The 22,544-nt window shown below is 45.9% G+C and overlaps 2 protein-coding genes across 3 annotated transcripts in view; one reads left to right on the forward strand and one right to left on the reverse strand.

Annotated features, from left to right (window-relative positions):
* The first annotated feature begins 1,233 nt into the window (after window positions 1-1,233).
* HMGB2 (high mobility group box 2) lies at window positions 1,234-3,988 on the forward strand. The gene is made up of 5 exons (XM_055118960.1): window positions 1,234-1,383; window positions 1,763-1,932; window positions 2,233-2,378; window positions 2,481-2,655; window positions 3,302-3,988. Exons 2-5 carry the CDS (start codon window positions 1,783-1,785, stop codon window positions 3,455-3,457), a joined length of 627 nt encoding a protein of 208 aa, XP_054974935.1. The 5' UTR covers window positions 1,234-1,383; window positions 1,763-1,782; the 3' UTR covers window positions 3,458-3,988.
* Window positions 3,989-9,275: 5,287 nt separating this feature from the next.
* The window catches only part of GALNT7 (polypeptide N-acetylgalactosaminyltransferase 7), a 142,980-nt gene continuing 129,711 nt past the window's right edge, over window positions 9,276-22,544 (reverse strand). For both annotated transcript variants that reach the window (XM_055118891.1, XM_055118885.1), the window contains exons 8-12: window positions 22,065-22,187; window positions 17,625-17,843; window positions 15,197-15,295; window positions 14,391-14,519; window positions 9,276-12,100 (exon numbers count right to left, since the gene is read on the reverse strand). In XM_055118891.1, coding sequence (XP_054974866.1) covers window positions 11,963-12,100; window positions 14,391-14,519; window positions 15,197-15,295; window positions 17,625-17,843; window positions 22,065-22,187 — 708 coding nt within the window. In that variant the 3' untranslated portion in view covers window positions 9,276-11,962. The remainder of the gene's footprint in view (window positions 12,101-14,390; window positions 14,520-15,196; window positions 15,296-17,624; window positions 17,844-22,064; window positions 22,188-22,544) is intronic.

Consider the following 22,544-nt stretch of genomic DNA (forward strand, 5'->3'; position numbering starts at 1 on the left):
CTCTAGCACAGGCGGGCGGCCCGCCGAGGCTTTTTATTTCCTAAGCCGCGGGCCTGACGCCCAAGCCCCCCCCAGCCCCCATGCGCTTGCAAGGTCCCCAAACACTGGCTCCAAGTCCCGCTCCTCGCTCTGGCCGCTGCCGTTGGAGGAAGGGGCGACCCTTCCGCGGCGGGGGGGCACACACGGACACACGGGGGCGGCCCCACCCGAGTGTCGGGGCCACTTAAGGGCGATTCTACTCCTCAGCCCGTCCCGGTCCCAAGGTACCAAGCCGGGGTCCACTGGGCCAGCGGGACGCCCGCACCCCGCTTCTCAGCCTGGCCGGGGGCGGTGGGGGGGGAGGTGGAAACGGGGAGGGGGCATCCAGGGCTTTTACTGGGGTCGGCTGCGGGGGTGGGGGGTCTTTCCAAAGCAATTTTGATGCGAATGTTGCCCCCAAAACGCCTCGGCTAACAGCACGAAGCGGGCAGCGAGGCAGCCAGGGCGGAGAAGGGGTGCGGGCGGGCCGGGGCTGCACCCCTACTTGGGGTGCCCTCGTTGACCCCCTCTACCCCCCACCCCCGGCTGCTTGACACCGGAGACAAAGGGGTGCCTGGAGGAGGAGGAGGAGGAGGAGGGGCTTCCCCGTGGCACTGCGCCGTTCGGCGACCCCCCGGCAGGCGGCGGAAACGGCGCCCCCCTTTCCTGGCGATCCTCGCGCGGGGTTCCAGCCGAGCCCCGGCGAGCGCGATCCGCGGCCCCTCGGCGTCACCCCGCTTGTGACGGTGGGGCGCGGGGTCACCGGGGAAGGGGCCCCCGCGGGGCCGCGCCGGCTGCTCTGTTACCTCAGGATCGGCTCGCGGAAGCGCCGCCGCGGTCACCCGGCCGGGGCTGAAGCGGCCTCAGGCGCCCGACCGGGTATTTTTAAATCTGGCGGGGCTTTCCCTTTCGGGCCGGCCACGCCTCCCGGGGGCCGCTCCAGCCAGTCAGCGCCGGGCCCGCCATTTTTCAAACCTTTTTTCCCGCCGCCAATCAGGATCGAGCTGTACATTCCTCTCCTGACCGGTTCTAACGGGTCTGGGAGTTAACGACCTGGGCGAGCCACCGAACCTGCTAGGCGGCGGCGGGTGGGCGGGGACCGGCGATCCCCCGACCAATAGGAAGTCTGCGTGAGGGGAGGGCGGGACCTGTCTGCGTTTGAATACTCCTCCGGGCCAATCCGGAGAGGCGAGGGTGTGGCCTGGGGCTCTGCCCGTCAAGTTGCCGTGGCGCGGAGAACTCTGCAAAACAAGAGGCTGGAGGATTGCGTTAGCGAGAAACCAGTTCGCGCCGGAGCCTGTGCAAGGCGGCGGCTGAGGCGGACGCGGCCGCTCGGCGCACTCTGAGGAAAGGCCAAGCAAGCAGGCAAGCAGCGCGCCGGCCTCCGCGGCTTCCAGGCCGGCCGCGCCTTCCTTTGCCCTCCGCCCGGCTGAGGGGCTGCGGCTCTCGGGCTCGGCGCGGGCGAGCGGAGCCGGGGCTGGGGACTGGGCCGGGGCCGGAGCCGGGGCCGGGGCGGGCGAGCGGCCGGGGCTGTGGGACGCGGGGGGCCGGGCGGCGCGGCGGTGCCGCGTGGCGGGCGGGCGCGGCCGGCGGGGTCCGGGGCCGTGGCGGTGGCGGCGGCGGCGGCGGCGGCGGCGGCGGGGGTTGGCGGGGCGCGCGGGCGCGGGTTTGGGCGGGAAGCCGAGCCCCGCCCGCCGGCGCCGCGCCGGGCCCCGCGCCCACCCGCCGCCTTTCTCCGCGCCAGGGAGACGCCTTCCCGTCGCCATGGGCAAGGGAGACCCCAACAAGCCGAGGGGCAAGATGTCCTCGTACGCCTTCTTCGTGCAGACGTGCCGGGAGGAGCACAAGAAGAAGCACCCCGACTCGACCGTCAACTTCGCCGAATTCTCCAAGAAGTGCTCGGAGAGATGGAAGGTGAGCGCGGGCCGCGGCGACGGGCGCCCCCCCCCCACCCCCGCCTCCAATGTTTTTTTTTTTTTTAAATTTTTGAGGGGTGTGGAGGGGGCGAATCATCGGCGGGCAAGTCACCGTCCCCCGCTTTCCGCTCATCCGGATCATTTGATTGGGAGGATTCCCCGACGCCAGAATTGCTGGTGCATCGGGTCACGGAGCATCTGACTCCGGGGTGCAATCTGGGCGCTTTGGGGAGGGGGGGGGCCAGGTCGAGTCGAGTCACTGCACCTCCCCCCAACCTCTTCTACCCCCCCCCCCCAGACCATGTCGGCCAAGGAGAAGTCCAAGTTTGAAGACATGGCCAAGAGTGACAAGGCCCGCTATGACAGGGAGATGAAGAATTACGTGCCCTCCAAAGTGGACAAGAAGGGCAAGAAGAAAGACCCCAACGCGCCGAAAAGGCCCCCGTAAGGGAAAGGGGGGGTCCAAAGGGGGAGCCCCGTGCGGTCCGCCCCGTCGTCGGGCTCGCGCGCGCGCCGCGCTCACGCCCGGCTCCCACTTCCTCGCAGGTCTGCCTTCTTCCTGTTTTGCTCCGAGTATCGCCCCAAGATAAAGAGCGAGCACCCGGGCCTGTCCATCGGCGACACGGCCAAGAAGCTGGGGGAGATGTGGTCCGAGCAGTCGGCCAAGGATAAGCAGCCCTACGAGCAGAAAGCGGCGAAGCTAAAGGAGAAATACGAAAAGGTGCGTGGCCTTCGGAAGGCTTCCAAGGGCAAAGTTTGGCTTTTTGGGAGGAGGGCCGGGGAACGGAGTGGAGTGGGTGGTGTTTGCCAATTCAGTTGCACAGCGCGGCGACTCTGCAGTTTGGGGGAGTGGGGGGGGGTGATGCATTGACGGCTTCAGGCGGTGTGGAAATGTTGTGTACTCATTTGTACACAACAGCGGGGCTGTTCAGGCCACAGATTAATTGGAACTCTGTGCCTGCGAGCAGTCACCTGGAGCACTGGGAGATGCTTGCGGATAGGTTCGCCCACGGTTATGTTGGTTTCTTTAACGTGGGACGCTGTAAGTAGACGTTTCTGCACAGAGAGAACTAGTTGTAGAAAGCCGGAAACGTTCCCCCCCCCCGCCCCCCGCGTGAAGTAAACGGTGGTGCAAGTACCGACCTTGATGTACTGCAATCTTGTTTTTACATCACTAGTTTTCATAAGGGTCGGGGAGCAAATACTTGAGATTGAGTTACACAGAAGACCTTTTGAGACAGTCATTAGGGTTATTGGTCAACCACCTTTGGTTGTTTACAGCTCCGTGGGCTTTCACAGTTGAGTAATGACACCGGAAGCTGGTTGTGTGTTTGTGAGTGTTTTCTGTTTTGTTTTTTAAAATTCAGGATATTGCTGCATACCGCGCCAAGGGCAAAAGTGAAGTAGGAAAGAAGGGTCCTGGCAGGCCAACAGGCTCAAAGAAGAAGAATGAGCCAGAAGATGAGGAAGAGGATGAGGAGGAAGAAGAGGAAGAGGAAGAAGAGGAGGAGGATGAGGAATAAATGGCTATCCTGTAATATGTATGGAGTGTGCGTGTGTGCTCAGGCAGTTGTTTTGCTAAGAATGTGAATTCAAGTGCAGCTCAATATTAGTTTCAGTATAAAAACTGTACAGATTTTTGTATAGCTGATAAAATTCTTTGTAGAGAAAATACTTTTTTAAAAAAATGCAGGTTGTAGCTTTTTGAGGGGCTACTACATAGTTAGATTTTAAAGCTTCTGATGTTGAATGTTTCTAAATATTTAATGGTTTCTTTAATTTTTTGACTTGTGTATGGTAGCACAGCAAATTTGTAGGAATTAGTATGATAGTAAATTTTGGGTTTTTTAGGATGTTGCATTTTGTTTTTTAAAAAAAATTTTGTAATAAAATTATGTATATTATTTCTATTGTGTTTGTCTTAAATGTTAAATTAGCTTTCATTTACTAAAAAACCCCAGACACCTGTGGAGCAATACTGACTTAAAATTCTGCCTAATAGTTCTCTAAAGATGATTAAGGAAAATGTTTGATTAAAGGAACGTGAACTTGCACTAATTATTGATATTTAATCGTTTTTTCAAAAATCATCTGGAATTTAGGGAATTTTTAAAGGTTCAGGAGGTGTAGCAAAACAAGTTTGTCTCTTGTGCTTGGTTTTAACCTGATGCTTAAAGGGAAAGTTTCTGTGTCATTTGACAGTTGTTAGTACAGTGAGTATGTACCTAACATTTTTAGAAACAAATAAGGTCAAGGTTTTTGTTGACAATGGGAACTTAGTCCTCCTATACTTATTTTTTTCCTGCCTGGGGAGTTTCTTTTCCTTTCCCTTCTACTTTCTAATAAGCTTTTGATTAAAAAAAAATTAACAGTGGAAGTCCAAGGTAATGAGAGTGAGTGTTTTCACAAAACTAAGCTGGGCATACAACTGGGGTTGATCACATGTAAGCAAGCACCTAACTTGTGCTATCTCTGGCCCAAGAAAGACTTTTAATAAAGAGCTGTGCTCTTTAGCTGTGCTAATAAAGGTGTGTTATTTGGTTTTTTTTTTTTTTTTTTTTGCTTTTTGGGTCACACCCAGCGATGCTCAGGGGTTACTCCTGGTTTTGCACTCAGGAATTACTCCTGGCAGTGCTTGGGGGACCATATGGGATGCCGGGGATCGAACCCGGGTCGGCCGCGTGCAAGGCAAATGCCCTACCTGCTGTGCTATCGCTCCGGCCCCAAGGTGTGTTATTTGAAGAGTCAGTCTCAAGCCCCTCAAAGATGAGATTTAGACCAGTCACCAGGACTACATGGATGACTTTAAGAAATGGTGTTGGAGGGGCTGGAGTGATAGCACAGCAGGTAGTGTGTTTGCCTTCCACACAGCCTACCCAGGTTCGATTCCCAGCATCCTATATGGTCCCCTGAGTACCGCCAGGAGTAATTTCTGAGTGCATGAGCCAGGAGTAAACCCTGTGCATAGCTGCTGAGTGTGACCCAAAAAGCAAAAAGAAAGAAATGATGTTGGAAAGCTCTGAAAATGGGTAAGAACATGTGGTGTTGGGGTTGTTTTTTTTTTTTTTGTCCCAGACCAGCCAGTACTATGTAATTTATGAAAACTTCCTTTTCAATTGATCAATGTCCTTGGAGATGAATCAAAGGACTGAAGTGCATGTTTTGCACTGGACAAGGTTTGATCCTTGTCTGTACATAACAAGTACAGTCTTGTGCATTACTGGGTGTTACCCCAACTCCCCAGGAAAAAAATTGACCTTGTGCAAATGTTTTTGGGTTCCATAGTGGAGTTTATCTTTCCTTGAGTCCCATCTATCCAGTTCTCAGGAAGGAATCCCAGTAACTTACCCTTCAAAGGAGATTTGTAACTTTCTGACAAATGTCATATAAGTGGAAGCTGACTCTTGGTCTGCCACTGCTCATTTTAGAGATTGTCTTCGGTATAACTAAAGGCTGCCCCATTTTTGTGGCACTTATTAATAGCTATCAGTTTAGTATCCCACTAGGTATCTGCAGAGAGTTAACATACTTTTTAATTTTAAAAATAATGTTGCTGTGAATATACTTGTATGTGATTTCAGAGAAGTTGGTACATTTAAAAATAAGCTAAACACCTAAAACCTGTAGTTGCTGTGTGCTAGTAACTGCACTTATGCTGTAAGTTAATGAAAGTTGCCAAAATACACTTCACAGTTGTGTTCAGTGCCTATTTCTTTTAAGCCAACATAATTATCTAACTTTAACCTTATTTTGGCATAATAAAAATGGATTCTGTCATTTGGGTATATCCTGAGCCATTTGTGTCCCTTGTTGATCTTAAAATTTTCATAGGACCACTCCCAGTGATACTTGGCTGGTAGTATGCTAAGCCATGGCCCACCAGAACTATACCCTAAGGTTATAGGTATAGGTATTTCTATACCTGCTAGGAGTTGGGGGTGTGGTTTTTCCCAGCAGAGCTTGCAGAGACTGTGTAATGCCAGGAGACAAATCCATGCCATTCTGGACTAGTTCTCTTAAAGATTCCCCCTGGAGATTTTTTAAAAGTAGTGATATTCACAGGATATGTAAAGTACTTTAGAGACCAGAGTAAAGATACCTAAGTTAAGTGAATATTCACTTTCCTTGTATACTGCTCTATATGTAATATAAGAAATCTAGTAAGTGTCCCATAATTACCTGACATAAATGCTCGGTATAAAGGAGTTTGGCACTAATTAACTCAGATGGAACTCCTAGATGGAAATGTGGGTCTAGCATGCTTGTTTCAATTGATCCACTGGAACCAAAATGAGATCATTTTGTTGTTTGGTTTTGATTCTGGGCCTCCTCTGGCAGTGCTCATGGGTCATTCCTGGTGTTGCTACTTGGTGTTGGGAATTGTACCTGGTTGAGTCCTGTGCAATGCAAGCACTTTATCCACTGTACTATCTGGCCTCTAGATTATTTGCAAAGTGAAATCTTGAGTTGTAAATATTGGCAATAAATTCAAAATTTGGGAGTCAAAACATCTCCAGGTTAGATTCTGCCCTAGAAGGTCCAGTTTGCCACATCTGCAAGTTAAATGGGCCTTGCCTCTTTAGCCTCATCTACCTGAGACGTGGGCTTTCATACTAAAGATCACAAATCTCATTCTGGGGAAATTGGGGGGTGTACTTCCGACTTTCTCCACTCTTTCTCCACTCTGTGTTTTCTCTTGAGCAGGTATCTCCTTCCCTGTCTTCATTTCCTGGATTAACTTATTTTACTTCCAAAAAAAAGGTATATGTAAATTTAAGTTTGTAATGTTGATTTTAATTTGGACTACACATGAAGGTTTATGTATACTTTCCAGATAGCACTGTTTTAAACATTGTTTAAGAAATCTTGTGCATTCATTGATCATCTGCAGTAAAGGTAAATACAGTGTTTATGAGGTTTTTAATGGAATTTCATTGTGCGTCTGGGCCTTTGTTTAGAACATGTTTCTCTCAGTGAGCCCTATCTTAGAAGTTAGCATATTTTTAAAGTAGTGACTCAGAGATATGTTTTAAATACTCACATTAGAAGGAAGGAAAAATAACATGTAAGGATGATGTACCATGTTTCAGAACTGGAAATAATTTATACTACATTAACTATATTAAGCCAATCTTTGGAATCTCCTAGGGCAGGTAAGAGAAAGCAAGACACTAATCGTTTCTAATTGATTCACATTACTGTGTTACTCAGTTCTCCACATGTTTCCAACAATAATGGCTTATAGCTAAAAACTGCAGATACTACAAAGAAAAATAAGATTATGAAAGAAACAGTGAAGTGAGGTGCCTAGACTTGGGAATCAGATCAGAATTTAAATAGCAAATAGTTTTTTTTTTTTCCTTTTTCTTTTTGGGTCACACTTGGCGATGCACAGGGGTTACTCTTGGCAGTGCTTAGGGGACAATATGGGATGTTGGGAATCGAACTCGGTTGGCCGTGTGTAAGGTAAACGCCCTACCTGTTGTGCTATCGCTCCAGCCCCAGCAAATAGTTTCTTACTGGTTTGGTAACATCACTGTCACTGTCACTGTCATCTCGTTGCTCATCGATTTGTTCGAGCGGGCACCAGTAACGTCTCTCATTGAGAGACTTATTGTTACTGTTTTTGGCATATCCAATATGCACGGGTAGCTTGCTCATATAAATCATATGGACTTCTAGTTACTTTATAATATAAAATCAGAATTTTTTTTGAAGAGCAAAGGAATTAACATGTAAGACATCTCAGCAAGAAATAGTATGTACTTAATATATAGCTAAAATTGGGGCTGGAGTGATAGCACAGCGGGTGGGGTGTTTGCCCTGCACGCGGCCGACCCAGGTTCAAATCCCAGCATCCCATATGGTCCCCTGAGCACCGCCAGGGGTGATTCCTGAGTGCATGAGCCAGGAGTGACCCCTGTGCATTGCTGGGTGTGACCCAAAAAGCAAAATATATATATATATATATATGTATATATATAATTATAGATCCTAAAAGGTTGGGGGGGCTCCCCAAGTGGTGCTCAGAGGGACCAGGGACCACTCCCAGTGGTACTTGATCAGCCAGGCCAGCAGTTCAGTGCTAGGACCCCAAGATGTGGAGCTGCTTAGGCCCTGTGGGGATTACCTGGGCAATGCTCGGGTACCCCAGGGCTATTCTCAGCTATACTCTGGAGGCCACGTTGTGTTTGGGTCCAATCTGGGTTATGTGCATGCATGGCATGTGCCCTAACCTCAGTACCATCTCTGGATTCCTCTGAGATTCTTGACAGTCAACAGTAGGAGAGAAAGCTAAAGCTTGATGGCAAACACATTCCTTCAGATAATTTTCCTAGCACCAAATAGAAATTCCTCCCATGCAGTTCTGTGGAAGCTGAGTATTGAAGCTATTTATGTCTTTGACTCTCCAAACTAGTAATTTGTGGACTTGGATCAATCACGTAAGTAGCTACAGACAAATGTGTAACTTATGGTTCATTTTACTTTTGATTTTCATAGAAATGGCTTGCTTTAGTGTTTTTGGGAAATGCCTTTGTCATTCATTGTGATATTATGGACACTTGTTTATCAAGTGTCCACTCGTGTTCATTGCCATGTAACATTTCATGGTGTGATTATACCTGTTTAGACATTCTCTAAATGTCATTCTGTGTAGGTTGTCCCAGGAGTGTTGCTATTCTAAGTGGCAATGCTATAAATTCCTGTGCGCATCTCAGTCAAGTTCACACCCCCTACCCTCCCGCCCCCCCTTTAATGACCTGCCCAGTATATTCTAGCTGTCTCAGCAGCTTCCAATGTCTCCTCAGCTCAGTGATGACATCACTGCTTAGGTCTGCTTTTCTGCGCCTCACTTGGAAAAATCCTCCCAGGCCTATAAACATTACTTTTGGGGCTTGGGGTCTACCTGGCTGAGTACCCAAGTGCCTAAGGGATCATATATAGTGCCTGAGGTAGAACCTAGTGGTGCTTGGGGGACACTATTTTGTTTTTGTTTTAATCCCACTTGGCGATGCTCAGGAATTCCTCATGGCCATGACGTGCCAGGAATATTGCCCAGATCTGCATGCAAAGCATGTGCTCCAGCCTGCTGCACTATCTTCCGGGCCTAGAGAAATCTCTCTATGTTTTCTGTCTACAGACAGGTAAATTTGAAATAGTCTAAACAAACACATTTTAAGAACTCCAGTATGTATTCAACTTATAACTGCGGTTTATGACAATCTAGCTATTCTATCTACCTTGTAAATAATAAAATCAAGTAATTACTTCAAACATGCAGCATACATCAAGAGACTTAGAAATGATTACAAGTACTAAAAAAGAACCAAAACTCACGGATTAAAATACAGTATTTTATTTTTTTCACCTAAAAAACAAGCAACCCAGAATTAAGATATACATAAACTTCTCAAATTGATCCCTAATAAAATTTTGAAGATTTATACAATTTCTACAGAAACATACAGTGTATCAAAATCTGCATAAATCAAATTTATAAAATGTGTAGAAATGCATAGTGATAGTATCAATTTACAAAGCAAGAATATGGGAATTATTTCCAAAGCAGCCTACAGTAGAAAATAGTCATTATGGCAGCAGCTTCTGATGTTTTTTGTGTTTGGTACGGTTTCTAATTTCAATATAGAGAATCATTGTCATAGATTACATTAATGAATTGCACAAAATACCCATTTAAAATTTACATGCACAGTTTGGTGCCACCTTTCTTACGACTATGCATAGTTAACAAGATTATTATCTATTCAACAAGGAAAATGGAATCTATTTGCAAAAACAAGTAACTAAAGTACCAGTATTTTGTTTCTTTTTTCAGTTGATTTATTTTGCAATCATAGAAGCATATAAATGAATTCCTTTTTAAACACCCCTATTGATGAATTTAAGTTAAAATGGTTGATCACAGATCAATAGCAAAATACAAACTGAAAAATCAGAATTATCAAGAGAACTATTTAGGATTAACTCCCCAACTTTAAGAGCTAAGCATGAGAGAGACAAGTTTGTAGGCTTTTCTTTTAAAGAAATGTAGGTCTTATTTTTTTTTTAAAGCTTTAATTAAAAATATTTCCCTCCGGTAGCTGTCTGTGAATTCCTTTTATTATAACGATATCATGATTCAAGATTTAAAAAAATGCCTAATTACTTGCCATTCCCCACCTTCTCACTTTCTTTGTTTGCACTCAATGTTGCATTTGAATATTTGAGGGAAATAAAGCACTATTTAGAAATTCATATCTTCTCTGACCATTTTGTGTAATATTTGCTTTTTGTATAAAAGGTAGTCTCTTAATGAATGTTTAAATATAGGTTAAGTCATCTTTTCACTGAAAAAAAAATACAGAAATATGGTTCCTTAAAAAAAAGAATTAAAAAACACTAGAGAATGAATATCCACTCTAACAAAGTAATTCTGCTTTGCTAATTAACAATTTTTAAATAACGCTTAGAAATATTTTAAATGTGCAGGGAATTTCATTTTATGTGTAAAGGTTGAAATAAAACATCCAGTCTTCAGCAGTTGCACAGCTTAGGTTATAATGCGCAGGAATTTTGTAAAGCTTAGTCTAATAAGGGCTTGGAAATTCTGACCTTAGTCAGAAGAAGGTATTTTTACCCTCTCACCCCAACCCCCACCAGCTTCTTTGTTTTATGGTCCATACCTGGCAGTGCTCAGGGCTTACTCCTGAGTTTATTCCTGGCGGGCTTGAGGACCTTATATGGATTGAACACTGGTGACTTGTGTACAAGACAAGTGTCACTCATGTACAATGACTCCAGCCATAAGAGGTAAAATTAAAAAAAAAAAATTTTTTTTCTAATTGCTAGAAGGTCTCTTTGATGTGGTGTTTTGTTGTTTTCGTTAACCCACTTTGATAGGTAGCACTGTAGCACTGTAGCACTGTCGTTTATTGTTGTTCAACGATTTGCTCGAGTGGGCACCAGTAACGTCTCCATGGTGAGACTTGTTACTGTTTTTGGCATATCAAAGACTCCATGGGTAGCTTGCCAGGCTCTGCCGTGTGGGCAGGATACTCTCGATAGCTTGCCGGGATTTCCGAGGGGCGGTTGCGTGCAAGGCAAACGCCCTACCCACTGTGCTATCTCTCCAGTCCTTTGATAGGTATTGAGGAAAAATAGATTCCAAGTAGAGTGGACAATTTTTCTCTAGGTGATGAATCACTTCGCTATCTTAGGGACTGGTATCAGCTGAGGGGATTGGGAACACCAGCAAGTAAGGGAATTAATGTCACATCATCTTCAAGCCCTCTGGAATAAGCCTCCAGATGGTCTCTGTTGTCATATTTTTTTCAACCCATACAACATTCAATGTCAGAACAAATGGTAGCATATAAGTATTCATGTCTGAGTAAATCAAAGTATCTCTCATACAGTTGACGACTCCATTAAAACCACCTAGAAATTGCATCAAAAGCTCTTGAAATCTATACTGAGAAATGAAAGAGGCACTAAATGTGTTGAAATTCACCTTTCAAAAAAGCAGCATGACTGTGAAGAAAGGCCACCACGGCTGAAAACCTGGGGCAGTGCTCTGAACTGATGTCAAATTAAATAAGAGACACAACAGGTTGATAATCACCAAATTATACATGACATCTGGTTCATCCAACCTTTTTTTTTTCAAGTGTGTTTAAAAAAAAAAAAATCAAACTGCCTTTCAGACCCCTGAGTGTAATCCCGAAGAAGACAACGAATTTAACCCCGTTCCTAATAAAACAGAGCCAAATGCACAAATTACCAACAGCATCTTAAAACGAAACACGAAAGGATGTAAACATCTACAAAGTTTAAGGTAAAAAGCAGTTTTGTAAACAGTAACTGCAGATGATAACGTTATTATTGTAACATCACAGTTTATCAATGTCCTTCAGACCGGGAGGTTGTGGGTGTGGAACTGTACAGAGTCAGTGAGGATTGCAGCAGGTTTCAGGCGGGGGTCAGTCTTGTGTGGGTTAGTAGGTAGGTGTGGCTCTCTTCCGTTCTTCCTAAATGCCGTGGATGTTATTCATTTCCCACTTCTGACTCGTTTTACTGTCATCGCAATTAGAGATGAAAACTTGATGGAGGACGTCGGAGCGATCGAGGCACCTTCCAGTAGGGATGTGGGTGAATCTGAACAGGCTCTGGAAACCAGAGGAGAGAGAAGTTCGACATTTGAATTCTGATGGCGGGCGCTAGAAGTCATTAGACCACCTTCTTCTTTCATAAGAACTCGAGCAAACTGGGTAGCTTACCCCCATCATAGACTACTGTGGATTTCTCTCTGTCTCTGTCTCTCTCTCAGGGTGGGGATACATGGTTCAGTTCTCGGGGCTTACTCCCGGCTCTGCATTCAAGAATCATTCCTGTGGGCTCATATGGGATGCCATGAATTGAACCCAGGTCGGTCACATGCAAGACAGGTGGCCTACCCACTGTACTATCTCTCTGGGCCCCTGGGGTTTTCTTCATTGTCAGTTCTTTTTTTTCTTTTTGGTTTTTGGCCACACTCAGTGATGCTCAGGGATCACTCTTGGCAGTGCTTGGGAGGACCATATGGGATGCTAGAGGTAGAACCTGGGGTGGCTGCAAGCAAGACAAGTGCCCTACCCACTGTACTATCTCTCTGGCCCCGATGGCCAGTTCTAAGTTCTTTTATTGTTCAGTAAAATGCACTGTCTGATGCCTTGATTTATTACTTGGTACCTCAAATTCAATGTATGCAAACAAAAATGATTGCCTTCCCCTCCAAACCTACTTCTCTATTTCCATCCTGGCTAGAATCAGCTATCTCTCCTCACAACAGAGGCATTTTATACTAGGTTTTCCTCCATTCATTCATATTTTAGCAGTCGTTGAGCCTAATCATGTGTTTCCACTGAAAAAGCATATCACATCAAATTGAATACAGAGCAATATCAGACTCCAGAATTGTTTTCAGTTAAGCCAGGCATTCTGGCAATTTGTGAAACTATAAAATGATGTAATTCTTTTCACCATTTTTGAGAAAAGTCGATGTTTTTTATTAAAATATTTATAGTCGCATGTAGCAAGATTATCATTCTATTCAAACAAATTAAAGCTCGAATACAAGCTTTCTCAGGATTTAATTTCTAACTTGCGTAACCTGCACAGCAAAATCTATCCAGAGGAGTCATAACGATACTTCGGTTGGTATATTTTCCATTGCGGGAGCTCAAAGGCTCTACCCAGCTCTGCTCAGGAGTCCATGAAATGCCAGGATGGAACAAGGGTCTCTCAGTCCTTGGGGCCAGGTATGCTCCCAACACGCCCCCTCAAGCTGTCACCCTCCAAAAATTAAAAAAAAAAAAAACCACCCTCTGTAAGTAAGTTTTTTTTTTTTTTTTTTACTGTCAACATCTGCCTCTGGGAATTCGAAAATAAAAAAAAGCATCAGCAACTGCCACATGCCCCCTACGAGGCCTGAGTGACAGCTGGGGCTAAGCAATGTCACACTATCAGTGCTTGCAGCAGACAAATGTTTGCAGGGTGCATGGGACGTGATAATGAGACTACATGTGCAGATCTAGTGGAGGAGGGTCTTTCTGTTTGGGGCAGCTTCCCTGCCTTCTGGTTTCATAGTATTTATTTTTTTTTGCCAGGTGAGGACTTTGAAAGTCATACATAAATCTATTACGATGTTAGAATCCCCAGCTTGGCATGGTACTTCGCTGACGGCTGAAGCTAAAACGCTTCTCATTTCTCTGCAGTGTCAAGGGTGAAATTGACTATGGTGCCTTGAAATCAAGCGTCAGGCCACATCTAACCTAAGTCCTAAACACTTAGGCCCTGGGAAGACCAGTGTCAACTGTGTGATATGTTTGTCTCTATCTCCACCTGCTGGACAAGATGAAATATAAAAGTAGTATTTTTTATTTTTTAAGTATATAGGTAGGGGCTGGAACAATAGCACAGCGGGTAGGGCATTTGCCTTGCATGAGGCTGACCCGGGTTCGATTCCCAGCATCCCAGATGGTCCCCCAAGCACTGCCAGGAGTAATTCCTGAGTGCATGAGCCAGGAGTAACCCCTGTACATGGCTGGGTGTGAGCCAAAAAGAAAAAAAAAGTACATAAGTAAATACACCTATTTATTCTAATGAATGATTCCTGAGCTTTTAAAAAATTAGATTATGATAACGTAACAAAGATGCTGACTACCCCACAGTGCATGTTACAGTGACCCTTCGTTGTCATTTTAGGGACTCATTCATGATAATATTGGCCCACTGAGTAAAAGTGGTGCCTCATTCTGGATCAACAGGAGTTTCCGTGCTCAGAAAAATAAATGACTGAGAAGAAATGCAAGGCCATTTGAATGCAGGCTTTAAAAGTTATATGTCTAAATTCCACATGGGAAGTGCTATGCATAAAATAGTATAGAATAATATTTCATTTGTTGAAATGGAGAATACCTTAAAATACTGCCATTCCTTGAATTCATTTAGATTACAGTGTGTAATCATAATTTTTGACCCATCAGGTCCAATGGTCAAACACTGGTCATACTGCATGAGTTGATTAGCTTCATTGATTCGGAAAAGCTATAAAAACAAGCAAACAGACAAAACCCATAAGCAAAAGAGCACTTTCTCAGCAGATATACATATAACAAAATTTATAATTAAACTCAGTGACATATTTTTCTGTCATGCTGAACTCTATGTTCCAAGAGAGGAATCCTTAATTTACTTGAATGTTGTTGAAGAAACCCTACTTACACTTAAGGATTATGTTCTTTAGTCTCTTAGTTATGGGATGGGCCATGAAGACATATCATACACATTTATAATGTATGGAGAAGGTGAGGATGTGAAAAAGAGGAAACAGCCCTTAGAACGCTTCCCAATCTGAATTCAAGACAAGGAAAATACCCACATGAGGAAGGAAGAAAATACAGTAGTGAAATGGACATCACAGGCAATAATATTGTACTGGAGCATCTATCGATTACTGGAGAATGCCAGTTAGGAAAATCAATAAAAAATAGGTTGCCTACTCCCAGGAAAACACATTCTCATCTCTGATATTTATTAGACCTCATCTCTGGGTTCTAAACACATCAAGTCTCGTCCCCCTCACTTCAGCAAATGTTTGGGCAGTGCCAATTTTTATTTACAGAATGTTTAACTCTACCCAAACAAAATGAACCACTGGAAAGCTGACTAAAGGAGAATGTGCCAGAAAGCCCTGCCCCCCTCCCCCTGCGGACCCTGTGTACCTGATTTCCTCCCATCCGATGGCAGGGTCCGAGCTCCACGAAGCCTCCGTTAGTTTTCCCCATACTATCGATGCAGTAAGCGGTTTCCAAGCCTCTGATCTAGACACGTTAGAAGAGAACCGAGAAAGACACAACTCTTTAGTCTTCAGTAAGCTTGAACATCAAGGATAAAGCTGTTCAACAGCCGAAGGTCCCAGGGGATGGCTCAGCCTGGGTAACATCCGGTCTGAGCCGCACCGTGAGTCTTGTGGGAGTTTAGAGCCTATCTGTCATCCCTGAAATAATTCAGGAAACTTGACATGAACATCAGCAAGGCCTCATTCCCACAAAAAGGGTTTTGGCCCACAGATGTTATATATACATAGAAGAAATACAACGAAACGGACAGTATCAGTTAAGTACGATTTTCAGCTGCGTGATTATTCTTGAGAATGAGACGCCATCCAAATACAGCGACCTCAACCACAGTGGTCAGAGACATTGACCGCAGATGTGCAGACTGGAGAAAACTTGGAAGGAATCTCTCCCAAATGGCTCTACAGAGATTCAGGGACGAAAAGGTAGGCCAAAGGGGCCAGTGAGACGTTTCTCTGATTATGGATAAGGTAGGTGAGAAGCAAAGCCAAGGTTTTATCTTTAGAATGCACACTGTGTCTAAAAGTCATGCCTTTTTCCTTTGGGGAAGTAAATATTTACATCTCAATCATAATTATAATCTGGCTAGTATTGGGATAACAAGGCTTTATCTGTTCATTCAGCTAATACTGATTGGGCATCAACTGTGATAAGAGCTTCAGAAGATATAGGGTTGGAGACATAACACAAAGGCTGCTTTGCATGCATGAGACCCCAGGCACAGAATAAACAAAGAAATAAAGAAAAAGAGAAAGAAGGGAAAAAAAGGAGTAAAAAAGAAAGGAGGAAAGAAAGGAATGAAGAATAAAGAGAGGGAGGGTAGGAAGGATGGAGGGATAGATGGAAGGAAGGAAAGATGGAAGGAAGGAAAGAAGGAAGGAGAAAGGGAAAAGAAGGAGGGAGGGAATAAAGGAAAGAAGGAAGGAAGGAAGGAGGGAGGGCGTGAAGGAAGGAAAGGAGGGAAAGGAGGGAGGGAGGGAAGGAAGGAAAGAAGGAGGGGAAAAAAGGAGGGAGGAGGGAAGGGAGGAAGGAAGGAGGGAGGAGGGAAGGGAAGAAGGAAGAAGGGAAGGAAGAAAGGAAGGAAAGAGGGAAAGGAAAGAAAGAGGGAAAGAAAGAGAGAGAGAAGGGATCAGGAAGGAAGGGAGGGAGGGAAGGAGGGAAGGAAGGAAGGAAGGAAGGAAGGAAGGAAAGAAGGAAGGAAGGAAGGAAGGAAGGAAGGAAGGAAGGAAGGAAGGAAGGAAGGAAGAAAAAGGAACAGAAAGTAAAACAAGTCAATGATCTTCAGATACCTTATGTTTCTCTGGGGGCAAGTGGAGAGTGTCAGGATGGAGGTTTTGGGGGGGGGGCGGGGGGCTCCTCCTAGCACGAAGCAGTGGCTTGGGGAGGCGGAGTGAGAACTGAAGGTGTGCTGAGGGGTGAGACTGAAAACGGAAGATGAACTTTCCATCCATCCACGCCCCAATTTATCCCCCGAGTACAGAGGCCAGAGTCAGGTACGATGCGGTTCTGCTGGCCCAGAGATTTCATACCCCAGACAGGGCCAGAAGGAACGGATGCCCAAACCTGAGAGACGGGGTCGAAAGTGCCAAGTGCCCGGGAGAAAAAGGCAAAGGAAAGAAAGCAATGGCAAGGGGGGCTGGGAGACAGGGAGATCTCACTCAAGAGGTGGTGTAGGCACCTCCAGGAAGCAGAGGGGTGGGGGGCAGAGGTGGCAGGAGGACATGGAGGAGAGGAGCAGCTAGTGAGGCCAATAGCAAAGCGGCCCTCGAAGACCCCGGAAGGGCCTGGAAAGGATATCGCCTGCCCTGAGAGAAAGCGGGTGTCACTGCAGCTTTGGACAGAAGTGTGATGTGGCCTGATGCCTGTTTTATTTGCAAAGATCACTCAGAATGCTGCCTCTAGAACATGCCTTGCAAGAGACAAACTCAGCCCAGCAAGAAAATCCCCGGATGGGTGGTGGAAGGGAGGGAGGGTGTGAGGACAATGGTTTTTGGTTTCGGGTTTTTTTTTTTGTGGTGGTGGGGGGGTCACACTTGGCAATGCTCTGTGTTATTCCTGGCTCTGTGCTCCGAGGACCACATGAGATGCAGGGATGGAACCCAGGTCGGCCGTGTGCGAGGCAGGAGCCCGACCTGCTGTAACCATCACTCCCGTCCCCCCTTCTGGATGGTTTTTACCTGGATTTCCCCCTGAGAATATTTCCCTTCTACCCACACTTATTCCTCTTCACATTCTTCCCGATTCAGTCTCTCCACACACACAGGTTGCAATCCGAGTCTCATCTGATACTTACTTCTCCCCAGTCAACATTTTTGGGGGGCAAAGGGTAGTGGGAGGTGATATCATAAGCTATTTCTTCCATGAACCATTTGAAGCTTTTGCAGTTGTGATCTTCCCGAAATTTTTTCAGCTCCGATATATCCCCATAGGCTAATGCCTTTGACTCGGGACGGCTTGCGTAGAAGTAGTCTTTGTATTCATCCCACCACACCTCCACCACTCTAACATAATTCTGGAAACAATGAAAAAGGAAACCGTCATAGAAAACAGAAATATCAGGGAAGTCGTAAAACTTACTGGAGACACACCTCACACTCGTATCAGAGGACCCGATACTTAATTCAACAAATGCAAGTGAGCTGATCACTCTAAGACTCTGAGTGCCAGGGGGGAAATGCTGTGTACAGAAATTGATGTTTAATAAAAAAATGATGGACAGAACTTGATGACACAGAGCCACAAGATCATATATTATTAGATGCCCTTTATTCTCCCCTCGAGAGGCAGAAATGGAAGCCTGAGTTGTGGTGCTGGCTGGGCCTTGGGCCTCCTCTGAGCACAATCCCTGTCCACTAGAAGCACATTTTTCATTTCAGAAGCCATTACAAAAAGCAATAGCCACACTGAATAAACTGCATTCTTGCGGGTGCCTTTGCTGGACTCATTACGACTATTTCAATAGAGCTGTTTTGCTGTGGCAAAAACTAGTGTTTTGCCATGACCCGGAAGTAGCCTTCTCTTTTCTTCAACAGACGCATTTTCAGGAAAAAAAAAAAAAAGGAATAAAAGAGCAGTATGAGAAGTGGATACTGGACGAACCGAGCAAGATCTAAGCCCCGAAGGTTTCACTGAATGAGCATGCAGGCAGGAATGCCTGTCACGACATTTGTGCTGGCTCAGCCCAGCTCCTGAGTCCTTCACAACATGGGTCATTAGCAAACCTCCCCTAGAAAGGGCTGAGAGGATGTTTCTGCCACAGAAACAAAGAGTTTCTGTGGCAACTCCTCAACACGGCCACGGTGCAAAAACACTCGTAGACCGTGCACAAGCAAAGGCATGGGGCTGGGTTCCCAGGAAGCCTGACGTAACTCAAACGGGCTGGGCCTGGCCACTGGGCCTGACTCGCTGACTTGCTTTTGACATCAAGTGCTCAGTTTCACTTTCTGTCTAGGCTATAGGGAATCTAGCCAAGGGTGAGCAGTCCCTAGGCACGTTGTGGTGCAAGTTCATGGGGCTCAAAAAAGTTTTAAGGAAAAGGATGCTAAAAGAGCACAGGTGAATCCTCATCAGCGTTTGCAACATATCTCCTATGATCCATCTTGAATGTTTGCGAATCCATCCCAAATTAACCCAGCCCATGTCTTCTGGAAGCTAACAGTCAAAGAAGGAAGTGTTCACTCATTAGGGTTAGAGCAACTGAAAGCAGGAAATTTTAATGGTTTAGGGTGCCACAGTGGGGTGCCAGGCTGCTCAGTGGCAAAGGAGTTGTTCATTAAAGAGGTCAGAGAACGGGGCAATAGAAGCATCGAATAAGGGTGAGCCACTGGGATTCCTGTATGCGCTATAGCATAACTGCAATGCTGGAGGCAGAGGAAAACCGCTTCTGGTTCTCACCTTATTCTGTGCTGTGAAAGTGAAGACATTCATATATGTTAGGCATTTTGATTTGGGTCTGGTACATGAGAAAGCACTCAAAATGTGTCATTATTATCATGATTTTGTTTGTTTGTTTAGGGGCTTTTTTTTTTTTTGAGTGTGGAGTGTCTATTCCCCAAACTCAGGATTTGGGGGTTGATCTTGCGGTGCTCTGGGGAACACGTGGTGCCAGAACCAGGCTCCTGCGTGTGCCCTTTGAGCCATCTCCGTGGCTCCTTCTTACTCTTTTCAAAAAATTTGAAAATTTAAACTTTACAAGGGCTGGCGTGATAGCACGCGGGTAGGGCACTTGCCTTGCACGTGGCTGACTCGGGTTCGACTCCTCCGCCCCTCTGGAAGAGCCCAGCGAGCTAGCTACCTGGAGTATCTTGCCCATATGGCAGCACCTTATAAGCTACCCGTGGTATATTCGATATGCCAAAAACAGTAACAACAAGTCTCACAATGGAGATGTTACTTGTACCCGCTCGAGCCAAATTGATGAGCAATGGGATAACAGTGCTACAGTGAAACTTTACAAGAGAGTCATCAAAAGGCACTGAGTAGGTAAGAGACATTAGATTCATCGAAGAAAACAAACACAAGCATGGCCGTGGTAGGGCTGGCTGGACTGAACTTAAACCTGTGGGCAGGAAGCAGGGGGACCCCTGAATATCCGTGGAGGAGAGCTGGGGGCCTACTCAGCCCGGAAAGTGGTGGGTGAGAGGTGTTTGCAGGGGGCGGGGGTGCAGGATCATCTGGGCTTGGCAAGGTGGGAGGGGAAGGAGTGGGGCAATCCTCAGATGAGCGTCAAGTTTTACTCATGGGCAAACGGAACATGGGACAAGGAAGTCCCTTTGGGGAAGTCGCCAAGTTCAGTTTAAGAGCACGAAGGGACACCACAGAGCGTGATTCTACGAGACAAGACCCCGTAAAGGTCTGAAGCTCTGGGAAGACAAGTAGGATACACAGGGCAAGTACCAGGGAGAAGCAGATGATGCTGAATAAGAGACAGGAACATTCTAGAAATTCCCTCTCTTCGAGGCAGCCGTGATGAGATTTACAGTCAGTTCTGAGAGGAGGTGAGGACTTACTTCCCTCTCTCCTTTTGTCTGCCGCCAGCCTACCCTCCAGGAGTCAAGCTGCCCTGGCATTCATCTCTTGAGTTGGGGCTGTGCGATGCTCCTTAGGACCTGGGCTCCTCTGATGCCCGTTTTCCTCACTGTAGAAACTCTCCTGTATAGCATCTGTGGTGGCCGTGGAGCCTGGGCCGTTTCTCAGCTCCTTTGGCCGGCTGCCCAGCTGTGTGGGTCCTTCCAGCCTCCCTGTCCCTGCTTCTGTGCCTCATCTCTTTTTGGGAGCTGTCCCAAGGCTTTGCTGGACCTTTGATTGGACTCTGGCCCGCAGTGGCCTTTGCTCTGAACGGGGCTTCTAAAAATGGCCTCAGCAGAGAAACAGTGAGAGACTTGCGTGTCCTCAAGGGACTCTCAAGGACACGGGACTCTGCGTGAGGCTTCCTCGTTTGGGGCATCAAGAGATCTTCACTGTCACTGTCACTGTCATCCCATCGCTCATTGATTTGCTCGAGTGGGCACCAGTAACCATCTCCATCTTGAGACTTGTTGTTACTGGTTTTGGCATATTGAATACGCCACGGGGAGCTTGCCAGGCTCTGCCGTGTGGGCGAGATACTCTCGGTAGCTTGCCAAACGCCTTATACGCTGTGCCATTGCTCCAGCCCATCCAGATACCTTCCCATTCAAAAATGGGATGCTGCTTAGCACACAAACTCCAAATAATTTGGGGCAGGGGGAAGGGTGTGTACATTAGGGCCACACCTGGCAGTGCTCAGGGAATCCTAAGAGGTTCCAGGGATGGAACCAGGCTCAGTGTGTATAAAACAAATGCTTTACCCCTGGACTAACTCTCTGGCCCATGCTTCTTCTAATTTTAAAAAGCTAAACACAAACCATTATTTCACTCATGTGTGATTCATGGAAGGTGTTTTTTCCCTCAACCCTTTTCTCTAGGCTGTAGGACATTTATTTCCCCACAGAATATAAGCAAATAAAAAAAAAAGTATTTATTTAAACATATTCAATATACTCAAGACCATTAAATATAGGGATTGTTCTTCGAATGGGATATGATACTAAACCCCTCTGAGTGCCAGGGAGCTCTCTCAAAAGGCCGGAGCACATGCTTAGCACGTGGGAGACCTGGGTTTGATCGCCAGCACCACAGGAGAGTGACTCCTGAGCACTGAGCTTGGAGTAGCCCCTGAGCACCACTGGACGTGATCCAAGAATCAAACCAACCACAAAATAGTAAGACACTTCAGGTGAAGCCCAGTGTACTCTAAGCTAAGAGCCGGAAGTAGTGTGATTGCTTCAGGCAGAGGATATTTCGCTGGCTAGCAAAGCTTGTGGTGAATTTTGGTTCCCCAGCCATCTCTCCTTTGAGCTAAAAGATTCCCCCACCTTTTTTCATTGCTAGCTTTTATTGAATAAATACAATCCCAATTCACACTTGAACTACCAAGTTATGACATGTCAGATCTAAGTGAGTATAGTCAACTTAATATTATCATCAGCTTAACAGAAATATTTGATGTGGAATAATAATATGTAATTGTGTATGTGTCACATGGAGTTCAGAACACTGAACTCATTCATCTAAAATACAAACATCGCAATCAATTATTAGATGCCTAGAATGGGCATACTTATGAACATCTGTGAAGGGCATAATTCTGTTTTTATCAGTCCCATTACAATCCTGTCTAAATTTTTAAGTGAAATGAATGTAAAAGACTCACCTTTATTGTTGGCGAGGACCCCACATAAACGGGGGGAGGGTTCCCTTGCCAACCGGAGAGGCGGTAGATGTGTCCGACTCGGGAACAAGGGACAAAGAGTAATTTGCCACCGCATTGCCATATCTAGTGGGGGACCAAGAAGAAAAACAACAACAACAAAACAAAACACACATGGAAACAGTTTTCCAATGCCAAGAGAAATTAGAGCTGAAAAGGTGTTTTCCCGGAGTAAATCTAAAATCTAAATTAAATAGTGACCAGGGGGATTCTAAACTAAACACATCCTAAAAATTATTTGTTTTTCCGAGCTCATAAAAAGAAGTTGGTGGTAGGGAGGGTGTTGAAGGGGAGGGTGTGCTAGTACACAGTGTTGGGGACTCCTCTTATGCCTGACTCTAATCGACTTTTTCCCAGGGTCACCTTACAAAGTCACACAGAGCCTTCATTCCTAACACGCTCTTCATTTCCATCGCTAATACC

The sequence above is a fragment of the Sorex araneus genome, chromosome 1, assembly GCF_027595985.1.
Source record: "Sorex araneus isolate mSorAra2 chromosome 1, mSorAra2.pri, whole genome shotgun sequence".
NCBI lineage: Eukaryota > Metazoa > Chordata > Mammalia > Eulipotyphla > Soricidae > Sorex > Sorex araneus.